The 16,813-nt window shown below is 38.1% G+C and overlaps 1 protein-coding gene across 1 annotated transcript in view; it reads right to left on the bottom strand.

Moving 5' to 3' along the window:
- LOC107571187 (ankyrin repeat and SAM domain-containing protein 1A-like) overlaps window positions 1-16,813 on the bottom strand; it is a 64,744-nt gene that overhangs the window by 46,388 nt on the left and 1,543 nt on the right. The window contains exons 2-6 of the mRNA XM_016257479.1: window positions 15,824-15,880; window positions 15,029-15,149; window positions 14,121-14,164; window positions 13,265-13,364; window positions 4,021-4,523 (exon numbers count right to left, since the gene is read on the bottom strand). Of these exons, the coding sequence (XP_016112965.1) occupies window positions 4,021-4,523; window positions 13,265-13,364; window positions 14,121-14,164; window positions 15,029-15,149; window positions 15,824-15,880 (825 nt within the window). The remainder of the gene's footprint in view (window positions 1-4,020; window positions 4,524-13,264; window positions 13,365-14,120; window positions 14,165-15,028; window positions 15,150-15,823; window positions 15,881-16,813) is intronic.

The raw sequence follows: 16,813 nt of genomic DNA, 5'->3' as shown, positions 1-16,813 counted from the left end.
AGACAGATAGATAGATAGATAGATAGATAGATAGATCAGACAGACAGACGAGACAGACAGATAGATGAGACAGATAGATGAGACAGATAGATGAGACAGACAGACAGATGAGACAGACAGACAGACAGACAGATAGATGAGACAGATAGATGAGACAGACAGACAGACAGACAGACAGACAGACGAGACAGACAGACAGACAGACAGACAGAGAGACAGAGAGACAGATAGACAGATAGATAGATAGATAGATAGATAGATAGATAGATAGATAGATAGATAGATAGATAGATAGATAGATCAGTCAGACAGACGAGACAGATGAGACAGACAGATAGATGAGACAGATAGATGAGACAGACAGATGAGACAGACAGACAGACAGACAGACAGATAGATGAGACAGACGGATAGATGAGACAGATAGACAGACAGACAGACAGACAGACAGATAGATGAGACAGATAGATGAGACAGATAGATGAGACAGACAGACGAGACAGACGAGACAGATAGACAGATAGATAGACAGACAGATAGATAGATGAGACAGATAGATGAGACAGACAGATGAGACAGATAGATAGATAGATAGATAGATAGATAGATAGATAGATAGATAGATAGATAGATAGATAGATAGATAGATAGATAGATAGATAGATAGATAGATAGATAGATAGATAGATAGATAGATAGATAGATAGATAGATAGATAGATAGATAGATAGATAGATAGATAGATAGATAGATAGATAGATAGATAGATAGACAGACAGACAAGACAGACAGATAGATGAGACAGATGAGACAGACAAACAAATAGACGAGACAAGACAGACAGACCGACAGAACAAATGAACGAACGAACGAACGAACGATCGATAGATCGATTCATTCCCACAGAGGGCAGGAGAGAGTAACAAACATGGACACAGAGTATGAAAGGAACAGAGACTGTGTGTGTGTTTTATAATGACTCTTCACACTGGAAAAAATTCCACACAAATCTCAAATGTTTGGCTCACAAGCAACAGAAACATGCTGAACAGCGTGAGAGACAGAAAGGGAGCAGAAGAGAAGAGAAAGAAAAGATAAGAAAATGGAAAAACAGACACAGGTCGATAAATGAAGAAAACAAAACTGTTATCAGCAGGTGAGTTTTCTCTGCTCCCTGACCTCTCGTCATTTCACATCCAGTGTCTAAGAACAGAAAGCAGAAACACCACAGGTGTTGCTACAACACACTATTTCCAGACTAAATTGTTATTGTTAGAGGACATGTCTCCTGACCCACTGAGTAAGGTTATCCACATGGTGATAAGGACATGAAAAAGACAAAATGAGGGGTGGGGAAAAAAAATAGAGAAACTTGGACACAGCATTGACTTTTAGGAAAGCCTCATTTTGGGCAGATCCAAAAAAAAGTTGAAAAGTATTATACAATTTAACTTTTTAACTTTGTTACACTACGAAAAAAGACGCATAACAAAAGACACTTTCTACAAAACAGGGCTTAAAAAAGATTTTTCTTTCCTTTTCAACAAATGGTTAGTGAAAGGAGGTAAATTCATGTAATAGATCTTATGCCGAGTCAATAATTAAAACTGAATCAACTGAATATCAATGGGACTGAATCATTTTACCAGATTACGCCAAATACAGACATTTGATGGGTTTCAACAAGCTACTTTTCATGTTAGGTCATTTTTTGTGTGTTAGAAAAGAGTCAAACATATGGGAGACCATTTCTGCCACTGAATAAAAAGAGAAAACTTTATCTCACAATTCTGAATTTCTTTCTCGCAATTCTGACAAACTCGCAATTATGGGAAATAAAGTCGGAATTACAAGGTGTAAACATGCACGAAAAAAAAAATCAGAATTGTGAGATAAAAAGTCGCAATTACCTTGTTTTATTGATTATTTATTGGCGGAAACAGGCTTTTCAAACATGGCTAATAAGCATCAAGACGAAAACAAAAATGGCATTTTAGCCTCCGATACAATTCATCTGTGCACTTGAGTGTCTTGGGCAACAGTCTTCCATTACCTGCGACCGTCTCGCCTGTAAGAGTGTAAGACAGAGTGTGATGGAAACTGTGCATGAGTCCCTCTGTGTTTGTATCCAATGTCTAGATCTTCAGATTGAAGCCAAAGCAATGGTAATACAGGACGCTTAACTCTGATTGGATTACAGACATTTCCTTTGACATTTTTCTCAAAGAAATGGACATATGTAATCTTTAAAGGAATGTCCCATGCCGAGTTAAGCTTATTCAACAGCATAAACTGCATTTAGGGTTAAAAACTTAGAATGGAAGTGTCCAGAAGGTTTATGTAGCCAGAAATGTGAAGCTCAGAATTTATTAAAAGACATGAATTCTTCTGTTAAAAAAGTGTGCTATTAACCAAACGATCACTTTTGTGGTGGGACTACTGTTCTAAGCATATGAGGCATGTCATGCACCTAAACGTAGCAGATGGCTTTTGTTTAGACTGTTTCTGGCCATTTTTCATCATCTGATATCATGAGCATATGCAGACCACAGGAAGAAGACAAGTTTATGTTCTTCTGCAGATTCAAGACAATAGTCTGGCAGACTACCTGCTCAGCTCCATGTAAACAAGGTATTTATAGCACCTGCTTTCTTGGAAGCATCCATGCTTGGACACTGTGTGAAATTTACCTGGTTTACAGGCGTTAATAACAATGTTGTCACAACAACGTTGAAAAACTGGAAATAACGTAAACAACAAAAAAACGGTGTATTGAAGCCAAAGAATTAATTTAACACCCCCAGAAATGTACAGCTGTGCGGTCTATGGAAATAATTCCGGTTTCAAATTCCAGAAAAACTAGCAGACAACATCAGATCTTAAACTAGAAAAGAGGATGCTTGTATATGAACCTGCTTTTGCATGCACATTTCCCATGAAGTCGCTACGCAATGAGAAATGACCGACTGAAAGGTCACCATTTACCATTAATTTCCTGCATCTCATAAATTTTCCCAATGGACTCCAGCTACTAACAATTACCTGTGCCATTACTAACAGATTCGGTGAACTGCATCAGTTTTGATCACTTGCAATTAAATATTTACTTTCAGTGATGCACACAAATGAAAATTGATATATGATTATATTATATTTTTAAATGTGATGAATGAAACAACTTCTAGAATATTGTATATTTTATAATCTAGGCTGAAACATTTTTTTTAAGTACTGAATATTATTTTAATAACAGCTTTGGGAACCTAAAAGTTCCTCAAATGCAATTCTGACATCAACCAACCTATTTTCCCAAAACAAATGTTCCTAAACTTTGATCTTTATGAATAATGAATTATTATAGAATAATAATCTTTCAATAGAGTTTGGGAACTATGACGTCAGAATGCGGAAGTGTAATTTTGCCATGGGTTCCTTCGAGATTTTCCAATGGGGTTTTTCAATTAATGAGTAAAATAAAGCTTGCGGAAAACATAACGTGACGATACTTTTATGTTTTGTTCTACAATGTAAACTGCACACACTCACAGCCCAAACGTTCTTATCTAGTTACTTATTAAAAACATAAGTTTTCAAAAATGACCATATGGATGCGTGTGATTTACGTTATAGAACAAAACGTAAAAATATCGTCAAGTTGTGTTTACCACAAGCTTTATTTTACTCATTAATTGAAAAAACCCATTATAAATCCCCATAGGAAAATCTCGAAGGATCCCACGGCGAATTACATTTCCGGATTCTGACGTCACAGTTCCCCCACTCTATAAACCTCAAACTGACTTTAGTCTAATGTAAACTCTCCAGTATGCTACAACAACAAAGTGCTAAAGAATACACAACAAAAGACAAAATTGTTTAGGATTTTCTGCTCATTTTCGCTTTCATCCAACGGCATTTAAAAAATGTTGGTGTTCGAAATTCTGATTTATTCCTATTAATTTGAGTTTGTGTACAATGTAAGAAGAATGGTACATCCAGGCCACAAGGGGGAGCTCTTACCTCGTCCCATTCTGAAGTGAACGAAGGTGATTTTTCCAGTCTTCGCTTGGTGGTGCTACAGTTGGACACCGACTCACTTCGGCCGCCCAACCCCGTCTCTTCCTCACCAGGTGGGGACACCAGCAGGTCGGAGTCGGACTTCGAAAGGCTACGCGCTAGCTTGAGATCACCCGGCGGAGGCATCCTTCTCGTCAGCGGAGAATCGCGCGCCGGTGAGTTGTGTTTCGACGAAGAATCCCTTGGCTCTTTGTGGACCGTGGCGTAGATAGCTTTGGGGTCAGTGTCCTGGAGAATGGTTTCCACGGTGACCGCCAATTTGGGATGGGGAAGGGGGGCGGAGCTGGCAGATGTCGAAGTGCTGGAAGCCTCGCCGGACTTCACTCCAGAGGACGGCAGTCTGAATGCTTCCTCCCGACAGTCGACCACTGGTGAGGAACCGTGAAGCAGACCAGTGAACTGTTCAGGAACGGCAGCGCTTATATCCTGACCGTGCGAGGAGCTCTCTGTCAAGAGAACAGAAGAGAGAGTGAGAGAGTTACAGGCGGACTGTGGAGCCGTATCTAGACCAGATAACATGAAACCGCCCACTCCACTACTGTCCAGTGCCTGAAACAGATCTGGTTTTGTTTTCTGACTGGAAAAGGGAGGGAGAAAAAAATGCAGAAAGAAAGTAAGTTGGGCTCACCAATTCCAAAGTGCCTGTGTTAGAAAATTCCAAGCGCAGGCTATGAGCAGCTGACTTTTCTCCATAGAGATAGCTTGCATAGAGATAGCTGACTTGCTTGTTCTATTCCTTGTTTCTCTCTCACTCGCTGTGCAACTGCTAACAAGCACACAGCTTTATAAGGCTTGCTTCCAGAGAAGTTATGCCTCACTAAGGATTCCCCTTTATTATGAGTGGCAAGCTTGAAACAGGATACCACAGAGATGACTGTGAAATAAACACACTCGCTCTCTCTTTCTCTCAAACACCCCTTTGCCACACCGTTATGCGTTGGGTTCTTAAAAATTAAATCCCTGCTTTGTGATTATGAAAAATCCTTCTCCCAGAACAGCACATTCACAGCACCAGAACATACACTCTCTCTCTGGCCTGAAACATACTATAGGCAAGTACATTAATACTTCAATGCAAGCTTGATTTCAAAGAGAGTTGCATTCTCAGTGCCACAGGGGGCGCTACAGTGTACATTAGCGGAAATTGTCCTCTGCGCTCACTTTTCTCTTTTAGGACAACTACTGTCCTGCCGGAGGAAAAGTTTATACAGAATCTGGCTGAACACAGTTATTGTTATATATACATTTTATAGAAAATAACATCAACCTTCAATCTGAATATTCCTACTTCCCTAATATATAGCAGGTGAAAAACTTATGAATTCATAGTATATAAACACTGTCAAAAAAAAAAAGTGCAGTTATTTTACCTTTAGGGGTACAACAGCTTGTCACTGGGGCAATACCCTCAAAGTGACACCTTTGTACCATTTTTACCCCTAAAGGGTGCATACTAGCACCTTAGAGTAGTAATATGTACCATTAAGGTAGTAGTATGTACTCATATGGTATTATAATGAACCTTTCAAGGATAAATAAGTTACAAAGGTGTCACTTTGAGGGTACTGCCCCAGTGACAAGCTGTTGCACACATTGTTTTCTGAAAGTGAACAGTAGGCGACAAGTACCCCTTTGGCATTCTGAAGTGTGCATTTGATGGACAGTTTACTTATGGGAGTGGAGTTGGCTGTAAAGCGACACAAGCGGCGCCCATGTGACAGTAGGTGCGTTTCCATTTCAGATTTGCGCAAAACTTGCAATATTCTATATATGTTTAAAAAAAACTATTGCGAAATGACAACGTATCCATTATTTTTAATCGAAGGTCGAAGGAGAGTCACTTCTGAAACAAGCCACAGCGCAGCTGGTATAAACACAAGCATTGACTAGAATTGCCGAAATCAGCATTCGGTGGCCATTTAGGAGCCGTAATGCGCCACAGACCTGTGCAAAGTAAATAAGGGGTCATCCAAGCATTAATGGCAAGAAAAGCCCCTTATACTTGAGAGTGGCCATGTATGAAGTGTTTCTTGGAGGTTATAGTACATTAAAAAATAATCATGTGATTTTTAAGTATGCCAGGTGACCTGTAAATGCGAAAAAAACTGTTTCCATTGCAGTTTTGCAAAATATTCCTTTTTGAATTGCCTGAAAAACCACTTCATGCGACCGTAAAAACTTGCTTGCAAAGTTTTTGCGAAACTGACGTCTTTCCATTGGCCATATTTTCAATTCGCAACTTTGCACAATTTGAAGGGTAATGGAATCGCAGTTAATGACAACATTGCGGATGTAGTATGTCTGAATTTCATTCATACAAGTCATATTCATACTATTTAGACTATGCTTTTTTTTAAAGGGTCACGAAACCCCCTGTTTCAGCACTGGTTAGTTCTCAACACAGTTAAAAAAAAAACGCTAAAAACGTTAAAAACACAAATAAATTCATAGCCATTTGCACTCTGCATCGAAAACATATATATGAATGCGCTGCTGCACCTCTGATAACTTTTAATGCTTATTCTGTGGCGTTTTTATAAGCCTTTTGACGGGTTGTGTCACAGAGCTGTAAAAACGGTTATGCTCACCAAGTGAATGAATCGCGTTTGTGCCGAACTCTTATTACAAAGCACAAACAAACACTCTTCTTCAATCCATGAACGTTTCTCTCAGATAATGTACGCAATCTCACAGTCTGAAACGTCTGTCATAGCAAATCAACACATGCTGTTGTGAATAATTAAGCGAAGCGTCTTCTCATAGAATAAGAACACGCAGTCTCATGAATAATTTAATAGACACCGACGCGTCATCGATGTACTATTAGTCCATTGCCACGTCACAAATCGTGACGTCAACACGATGTAGATTTTAAACCTGGAAGATAAAAATAGCGCAAAAAAGCTTAAAATTAACCAGTTTTCGGCAACAGTTAAAATTATCGGATGCTAACATTGTCTTCTATGATGTGCAACACAAACACCTCTGCTAAAATCTCAGAAAAAGTAGTCTGGGGTTTCATGAGCCTTTAAAAGCACAAAGTTCTTCATTAAATGTAGGAGCTACTCAGACCTTATGTGATTTTGCAGCTAGACAAACATTTAGGAAACTCTATCGCCCCCTTTATGACTGGGGTTTACTATCGCTACAGGAAAATAATTCTATCCTACACAATTACTTGCGAACAAAGGTTATCTGTTCAATTCAATGCATTTGTATGCATTATTATTATTATTTTAAATAAACAAAATCATTGGTAAATAAAACACACCTTAGTATCGATATTTTTAGTTTGAGTATCGATACTTTCGATACTCGCGTCAGTATCGATATATCGATACTTAGGATCGATATGCCCATCCCTAACAGAAACGTAAGCATGTACAGTGGGACTGTGCAATCGCAATTTGTTGTCCCATATATTCACGTCTGTTTTATGTGTGCTCTTGTATAGATGGCTTCTGGCGAGAATGTTGAATGAACTACAAGGACAAACACTCCAAGTGTATATTTGCAAATGCGACAAGTGAAAAGTACTCGTCTGGTTGGGTTTTCTTCTGTATATGCACTGCACTTGCCTGAAACGTCTCCTCTGGCAAACACACACATACAAAATAAGAGATATATCCAACCCCAGGTCCGTGATACAAGCTAGGCGGCTGGGCAAACAGCCACCATACCAGAGATATCCTGGTGTCGCATGTGGTGTTCGGTGACAAGAAAACCAAGTCAGCCATGTCAGAGCCTAAGGCCAGAAACATTATGTACGCAAGTACACAAACACATTGCATGCACCTGTAACACTGTACATAGTTTTACATAGTACAATCTTGCATTACTGAGGCGGTAACAAACCTCAAGGAGGCGACACTGTTACTTTCAGATGTCGGTGTCTATAAAATGGATTTATTTTTATTTAGATAGCTAGCTACAAGCATGTCAACAGTTAAACAAAGTCCAGCTTCTGTCAAAATGAATGGAGAAATAGCAAAAAATTTTATATTTTACCCCCACTTTCACAGTAATTACCTGAAAGAGCTTACATTCTTGAAAAGAGTGCACAAAACTACATAAGCAGAAAAAAAAATGACCAAGACTAACCTTTGGGTCGCACTTTTAAGTCCAAAGCAAAATTTGGATCTCGAAGCAAAATCAGAGCATTGGGACCTTTGTGGTAATGTGAGTTTCTGTTCAAGTGAACTCAACTCGACTCTAATATTTGGTTTACGCTAAACTACAATGCAGCAACTCCCTCCTGAGAACTTCATCTCTTAAGTTTTCCAAGGCATTGGGACTGAATACACCGCCCACTCTGTGAGGCACTGACGTGTGTGCTGGAGGAACATACAGAACCATGAGGCCAATCACTTTCCTCATGCAAGTGACACACCTAAAAACATACACACAGAGGCCGCTTGGGACTCGAGTCTGTGTTTGCGTTTGTGACCCGAAACCTAACCTGTGATGTCAATTTAAATCAACAAGGCCCTCTGGAGAAGATGAAGTCAGTGCTGTTCTCCATCCAAACCAAAGGCTTTAGCCAGCATTTCTCCAAGAGAAAGTCAGGTGTTTACTCAAACAACATGTTCGTTTCCAGTAACTACAAGCATGCACTGGTTAAATCATTCAATGTTCAATGAAATAAAAGAAGTGTGAGCATGTTCCAAGCCAAAGTACCTTGAAGTCTTCTGTCTATGCAATGTCTTAATGTGCGGTCACACTGATTCGTGACATTTCGGAAAAAATTTATACAAAAATTGTACACTGTCAATATTGTAGTGATGTATGAAGCACTGCTCACAAAGAAGTCACTTTCAAAGAAGTTCACAGAGGTTCACTTTTATCGTGGTGAATTTTTATGACCAAATTTTAACATGAGCGAAATCTGCATTGGGAACTTTTTTGCCCTCATGTGAAACTCCCGAATATACAGATTTCTATTGAATCAACTGAACAAATGTGCACAATTTTGGCAAGCACTGGTAAATGTGACCACACACTAAAATTAAACTGATTTGAAACACTTTAAAGATATACTCCACCCCAAAATGAAAATTTTGTCATTAATCACTTACCCCCATGTCGTTCCAAACCCATAAAAGCTTTGTTCGTCTTCGGAACACAATTTAAGATATTTTGGATGAAAACCGGGAGGCTTGTGGCTGTCCCATTGACTGCCAAGTAACTTACACTGTCAAGGTCCAGAAAAGTATGAAAGACATCGTCAGAATAGTCCATCTGCCATCAGTGGTTCAACTGTAACATTATGAAGCGACGAGAATACTTTTTGTACGCAAAGAAAACAAAAATAACGACTTTATTCAACAATTTGTCTCCTCTGTGTCCCTCCGCATCACCATTTTGGAGAATATCCGCTGAACGCAAGCAGCGTACGCTCTTCTGTGTCAGCCGCGACACAAGGATATGAATTGTTGAATAAAGTGGTTATTTTTGTTTTCTTTGCTTACAAAAATTTTTGTCGTAGCTTCATAAAATTACAGTTGAACCACTGATGTCACATTAACTATTTTAACGATGTCCTAAATACCTTTCTGGGCCTTAAAGTGGTAGTTTCCTTGCTGTCTATGGAGGGTCAAAAAGGATTTTTTTTGCTCTCGGATTTCATCAAAAACATCTTAATCTGTGTTCTGAAGATGAACAAAGGTCTTACGGGTTTGGAATGACATGAGGGTGAGTAATTAATGACAGAGTTTTCATTTTTGGGTGAACTAACCCTTTAATTGGTCTCCTATCTTGGTCAGACTGGTCTGTTGGCTGGTTTTAGAGGGGTTTGGGTTAATTTAAACCAATCAGGCTGGAAAATCATTTTGAACCAGTCAAGTTCTTCTTAAGGCCGGGACACACCAAGCCGACTTCAAAGAACTAGCGGTGACGAAAGCCAATGGTGTTGTCGCATCGCCGGCATCTGGACCAAAAAGCTGCACTTGAACACACCACCATGACTACAGCTACCGCCGATGTGAGCCCGACGAGAGACAATGAGTGGAACACACCAAACACACTATAGCCCGACAGATGCTCACCAATGGCCGACCATTGTCTTGGTGTGTCCCCGGCTTTAGGCTTGTTTGAGCAATTTTTTCAAGTGGAATGCACAGTTTTTTTCAATGATGTTCAGTACTGAATTAAATTATATAACATTGATCAATATTGCTTTCCTGCTATAAAAGTGTCTTGAACAAGCCTGAGCTCATTTTCCAGTCTTACAGTTCGGTCAGTTGGTCTGTAGGCTGGTTTTAGAGGGGCAGCCAAAACAAGCCTGGCCAGCCTGTGTCCACAGCTAAGCCAGTCTAAACCAGCTAAGAACTGTAAACCAAGTGTTTTTTGTTTGTTTAGTTTTTTTCTTAATGGAAGTGCATCTATAATACCTTGATGAAATCGCGTTACATCAATAGCTACTATAACTAGGAATGTCTACTATTTCACTTACTATTTTTTAAACAGCAGGCAGAATGCAGTGTTGTACTGATTAAGTTGCATGCTACTTTTTCCATTTCGAACACAGCCAAGCACACTTCAGCAGTGCTGACATCTGATGAACTGAAGTAATGTCACCCCTCAGAATGTTCTAGAGTAACAGGGCTGACTTCATCCTTCAGCTGTTGTGATCCCCTCGGCTAAGTGCAAAGAGCTTTCTAAGCGCGTGCCAACAGTGAGCAGCGTTTATTAAAAGAGGGAAGAGACGTCTAAAACACACAACACGATTTTGCACTTAGGGTGAAGCTTTCATCTCCAAAGCACTAAGGTTAGACCCTCCTTCACGTTTTCAATACATCAACGCATGGAGCCCACTGTGAGACCCTGACATGAGAAATATGACGAGCTCACACCCTGTTATTTGGGTGTGTGCTAGTGTGTTTCTACAGGCCGATTTCCTGCAGCGTAATAGACAGGTGCTGAGCGCAGCACGGCTGTGGAGGTGGCAGCTGAGGTCTATGAAGCTTGGCATGGAGACGAGGAGAGACGTTTCTGCTGTTTGTTTTGAAACACGAGGAGAGTGCGGGGCGTTAATATAAATTACACTGACGTTTATCACACTCAACAATATTATGAAAAAGCAACCATATTACAAACATTTTGTACCATTCTACAATATAATGGCTTTATATGTCTGTTCTCATCATGTCTTCATAAGAGTCACCTTTAGAGTAGTAGAGTGGCAAAGGCCTTCTCTTGGTAATGCTAACTAGAGTCGTGTTACACTGAGTAAACATTGTTCTAAGTTAGGCAAAGATTTCTGAGCGATGACTTTAGGAGGATCAGGGAGGGACACAGAGACAAATCGGGACAGATGCACAGGGACATAACAAATGTGTCCACTTTGCATTATTCTCCTACCAATATTCTCGCTCCAAAACTGTTGACAAATGCAGATATTTTGAAATGGTTCAACCAAAAATGAGCACTTTTGTGGTACTTTTGTGGAGTTTAATCTTTGGAACTTGCATGGAAAGGAACAGCACAAACATTTGTTAAAATTTAAAAAGGGGATACAGCAATGAAAAAAATATGCCACATGAATATAATAGTAGGAAAAGGTTAAAAGCAATGAAATATATTGAAATATATATATTTTTTCTCCCTCCACTAATTATTTTCCATCACAAACGAGGAACACAAAGTTTGGCAAGAGAACGCAAAAGTTTAGCGAGCAAACGCAAAAGTTTAACGAGCAAAAATATAATTTTAGCAAACAAAAATTTAAGTTTAGTGAACAAAACCGAAAGTTTAGTGAGCAAAAACTAAAGTTTAGCCTGCAAAAACAAAAGTTTAACGAGCAAAAATAAAACTTTAGCGAACAAAAATTTAAGTTTAGTGAACAAAACCGAAAGTTTAGTGAGCAAAAACAAAAGTTTAGCCTGCAAAAACAAAAGTTTAACGAGCAAAAATAAAACTTTAGCGAACAAAAATAAAACTTTAGCGAACAAAAATTTAAGTTTAGTGAACAAAACCGAAAGTTTAGTGAGTAAAAACAAAAGTTTAGCCTGCAAAAACAAAAGTTTAACGAGCAAAAATAAAACTTTAGCGAACAAAAATTTAAGTTTAGTGAACAAAACCGAAAGTTTAGTGAGCAAAAACAAAAGTTTAGCCTGCAAAAACAAAAGTTTAACGAACAAAAATAAAACTTTAACGAACAAAAATTTAAGTTTAGCGAACAAAAATGTAAGTTTAGTGAGCAAAAACAAAAGTTTAGCCTGCAAAAACAAAAGTTTAATGAGGAAAAACAACTTTAGCGTACAAAAATTTAAGTTTGTGAACAAAACCGAAAGTTTAGTGAGCAAAAACAAAGGTTTAATAATCAAATGCAAACGTTTAGAGAGCAAATGCAAACGTTAATTGGAGGAATACAAAAGTTTAACAAGCAAACTTTAGTTTAGCAAACTTTAGTTTAACGAACAAACAAAAGTTTAGCGAACAAACAAAAGTTTAGCAAGTGTAGCTCAATTTTATTGGAGGAATGCAAAGTTTAACAAGTGAATTCAACAGTTTAATAATTAAACAACTTTAATGAGCAAACAAAATTTTAGTGTGCAAACACATTGGGGAATGCGAAAGTTTAACAAGCAAATGCTAGTTTATCAGGGAAATGCAAATGTTTTGTGAGAGAACGTACTGTAACGTAACATTTTGCAAATGATTGCAAAAGTTTTGCTGACAAGCACAAAAGTTTATCAAGTGAATGCAGAAGTTTTATGAGCAATCACAGAAGTTTTAGGAGCGAACGCAAACGTTTCTTGGGGGAATGCAAAAGTTTAACGAATTAACACTTAAAACAAGGTTAACAGGTAAATGCTAAGGGAACTCAAAGGTTTCGTTAAACAACGCAACAGCATTGAAATATAATTTCCCTCCCGTGTCATTGTTTTCCCCATGTCCCTTTAGGGGCTCCATATAAATGACACGAGGGTGAGTAAATTATATTTAAAGAGCTATTCCTTTAAAGACAGCCCAAAAGTCTAAGTCTTAAACAGATGGCAAGCATTTTACAGAGTAGAGAACGTGTTGTCTTCATTTGCTTGATACATTTTTGACTGCTAAATAGTATTTGTCACTCAAATGGTTATAGCTATTCAACCATGGCAATAACACCATAAAGAATAATTTGGAGTTTTACAGCGTCATTAGCAAGTAAGCTCCTTAAGCATTCACACATGCACACACTCACCTCCAGACGTCTGTCCTGTGCTAAAATGAGGTGCAGGCGGCTGCAGAGTGTTTGTGTTGGACCCTGAAGGTCGTAGGTCAATGTGTGCAGTGGTCTTTCGCTGCAAAAAATAACACCAATATCTGCATATTAAGGAATGCCTAGCTTTTGTCAGATGCACAATCACACACAAAACAGTGTCTATATCACACACACACACACACAAAACAGATGCTGCATACGGAGATAATTAACGGTCTACTGCACACTAGACAGTGTTCGGACAGCGTGACAGATGTGAGACTGCAGCAAAAAAAAGAACAAAAAAAAAGTAATGAACAACAAAGCTCTATTCCAAAACCTTAGAGCTTCCTATGCAGGCAGCATTTTAAAGCATCATGGGATCCACAAGGAAACTCAATTATTCTGCCTCCTTAGAGCCAAATTCTAAGGAAGCATACCATGCATCTTTTGCAAAGGTGGCAATCCAAAATCTCTACGCCAAGCTAATCAAAAACAAGTAATACAAGATGGCAAACAAGTGAAATGTTGGTTATAAATAAGCCTGTTTCTTTCAATACTGAAAATGTTCACCAAATACTTGTGTGTGCTGTATACTTCGTTTCGTTTTCCCCCCAGAGTAAAAAGCTATTGGCTTAGCAACATGCTAATATCAAATTCTACTGGAACGTAGTGTGAATCTCGAGTCTTGTGTGAAGCGATATGTGCTGCTGCCTAAAATGTTATAAATCACTCACTTGTGAGGCGTCATAGCAAATAACATGTTGCCTTATAAGGCAGCTGCCTATGTAGGTACAGTAGTAGGCAGTGAGGTTTTGGAACAAAGCTCGAGCCTAACAAGCAGTAATATTCTCACCTGAGGTAGGACACTGTTGGAGGACTTGGCTGAGACGTCCACATCTGGGGATAAAGACTTAAAGTTATTCAAATAAAGGGCTGACAACTTTATGACAACTGGTAACACTTTAAGTATAGGGAACAATTCCCACTATTAACCAGCTGCTAATTAGCATGCCTATTATTAACATATTGGGTGTTTATTAGTGCTTATAAAGCACATATTCTGCATGAGCATAGTCTCCATCCCTAATCCTACCCAACACTTAAACTTAACAACTACCTTCCTAACTATTAATTAGCAGCACATTAGGAGCTTACTGAGGCAAAAGACTGAGTTAATGGTTTGTTAATAGCGAGAATTGGACCTTAAAATAAAGTGTGACCTGACAATTTAAGACATACTGATTTCCTTCACTTTTAAGATGTCAACTAATGATATATTAGTATTATTTATGTTCTATTACCGCAGATATACATTCGTTTATTTTTATATTATATTACCCTTAGTACTTCAACTTTTTTTTTTCCAGCTTATATTTAAATCCCTTTTATGTGATTTTACCATTTTTATTTTTTACCATTTTTATTATTTATTTACTTTTACTACTTCAACTTCAAGCATTTATTTCAGTTAGTTGCCTAGATGGCATTTCTAGTTTTTTTATACTAGAATAATTATAATTCATCGTAATTTACAAAAACAATACCGTTTTGTCATCACGGTTTGATTATTTTAAAGAAAGACTAGAAATATAAAACATCTGTTCTAGTATAATATAATGTGGTAGTTGTTATTTTCCTTGACGACACTGGTATGTATGTATGGGAAAGGCATATGTGAATTAGCTCATCGTGTTTAACAAACAAAGAAGTGAGGCAAATCTATGAGGTTTATGTGAGGTCTCATGGAAAATGAGCGTGTACCTGCTTTGCTTTGTGTGTTGTTGGGGATTTTGGTCTGTGCGGTGACTAAGAGTTCATATGTGTGCTCTTCCTCTTCCAGAGGCTCGGCGCGTTCATCCACACTGCTGTTGGTGTAAACCGCCTACAGAGAGAGAGAGAGAGAGAAAGAGACTCAGTGATGAAGAAAGCGCTGATATAAAAACCAGTCGCTTGTTTCACAGTCCCTACCACTTTACGAGCAGCAATACAATGAAAATAATGACCGTTTTAATAACAGTATTAAGTTTGAGTGGCTGACATTTATATGACACAGTCCAATGAGTGATGTTTTGCCGACACTGCATGAATGTATCAAAAAAAAAACTTTGTAAGAAAAGTCTGGCCTACTACTTCAGTTCAGAGTGGTTCATAAAACTAAGTGAAGTATTCAGAAGTTGTGAATCTCTGTATCCAGCCGCAGAGACAGAGCCGGAGTGTTTTAGTATTGGTCATGGGCTCCCGAGGTTTGCTGTGTGTTGCAGAGATCCACAGCATTAATATTCATGAGGATGCTGTTTGATTTGGGTAGACGTGCAGAAACAGCAGTCAGCGAGCGGAAAGACAGATTCAACAGCATCTCGCCGCAATATTCATTGCTCTGCTCTCTAGCATGTGAGCTGCTGCTGCAAATCAATATGTCTATTCATTACACCGTCACAACACTTGTGTTGCCCTTCACTGGGCCATTCTTCCAGAGCTATGTATTAAGGATTTCAGACTTAATTTGATTTTAGTAAAATGTGAATCAAACAATGGATCTCTGAACAGGGATTTTACCTCAGAGCTGAGATCCTCGTCCTGTGCAGACTGATTCTGTGGAGGACGGCGCTCTTTCTGTAAGAAACATTCAACTAATTCACTATCAAACATGCTAAAAATTTCGTTTTTGAAAGAAACGCTCAAAGAAATCGCTATGCGAAGTCTCCATCTAGAGGAGGAAACTGTGCTACACCAAATCTTCCGATTTCAAAGAAAGCTTTATCAAAGAACTGCTTTATTCCTTTTAATAAAAAAAGAGGTGAAAAATTTTTCAAATACAGCAAAGTTCAATAAACTGTATAAATGCATTATTAATAACGACATCATAATAAATGAATACTTCTTCCGCCAAGCAATATAATTCATTAACTGGATATTTATGGTTGCCATGAAATGTATTAAGTTTTTCATTAACATAGAATGCGCAGCCACATTTATACGTTTTTTATGAAGGCTTTGGGACGAGGCTCATCTATTCAGAGTCTAGAGTCAAAACTATGATTTTATAAATAGCAGTTACACTTCCTCATCTCCATTTGCCAGATAATACCACAAATAAGAAACTAAAAATATATTTCTTACACAAACAATTGAAAGGACAACATCAAAGAGCTCAAAAAGAAACTCTTGCTCCCTGTGAAAATTAATTTGTTGATTTCAACCAACAAATGTTTAAAATATAAATAAATAAACATATGCATACACACAAACAAACAAATAAATAAATAAACATAGACATATGCATACACACAAACAAGCAAACAAATAAATAAACATGCACATGCATACACAAACAAACAAACAAATAAATAAACATGCACATGCATACACAAACAAACAAATAAATAAACACACATGCATACACACAAACAAACAAATAAATAAATAAACACACGCATACACACAAACAAACAAATAAATAAACACACGCATACACACAAACAAATAAATAAACACACAAACACACATGCATACACACAAACAAACAAATAAATAAATAAACACACA

The sequence above is a fragment of the Sinocyclocheilus grahami genome, unplaced genomic scaffold (assembly GCF_001515645.1).
Source record: "Sinocyclocheilus grahami isolate Dianchi unplaced genomic scaffold, SAMN03320097.WGS_v1.1 scaffold1560.1, whole genome shotgun sequence".
Classification (NCBI taxonomy): Eukaryota; Metazoa; Chordata; class Actinopteri; order Cypriniformes; family Cyprinidae; genus Sinocyclocheilus; species Sinocyclocheilus grahami.
This window is presented reverse-complemented; position numbering and strand designations above follow the sequence as displayed.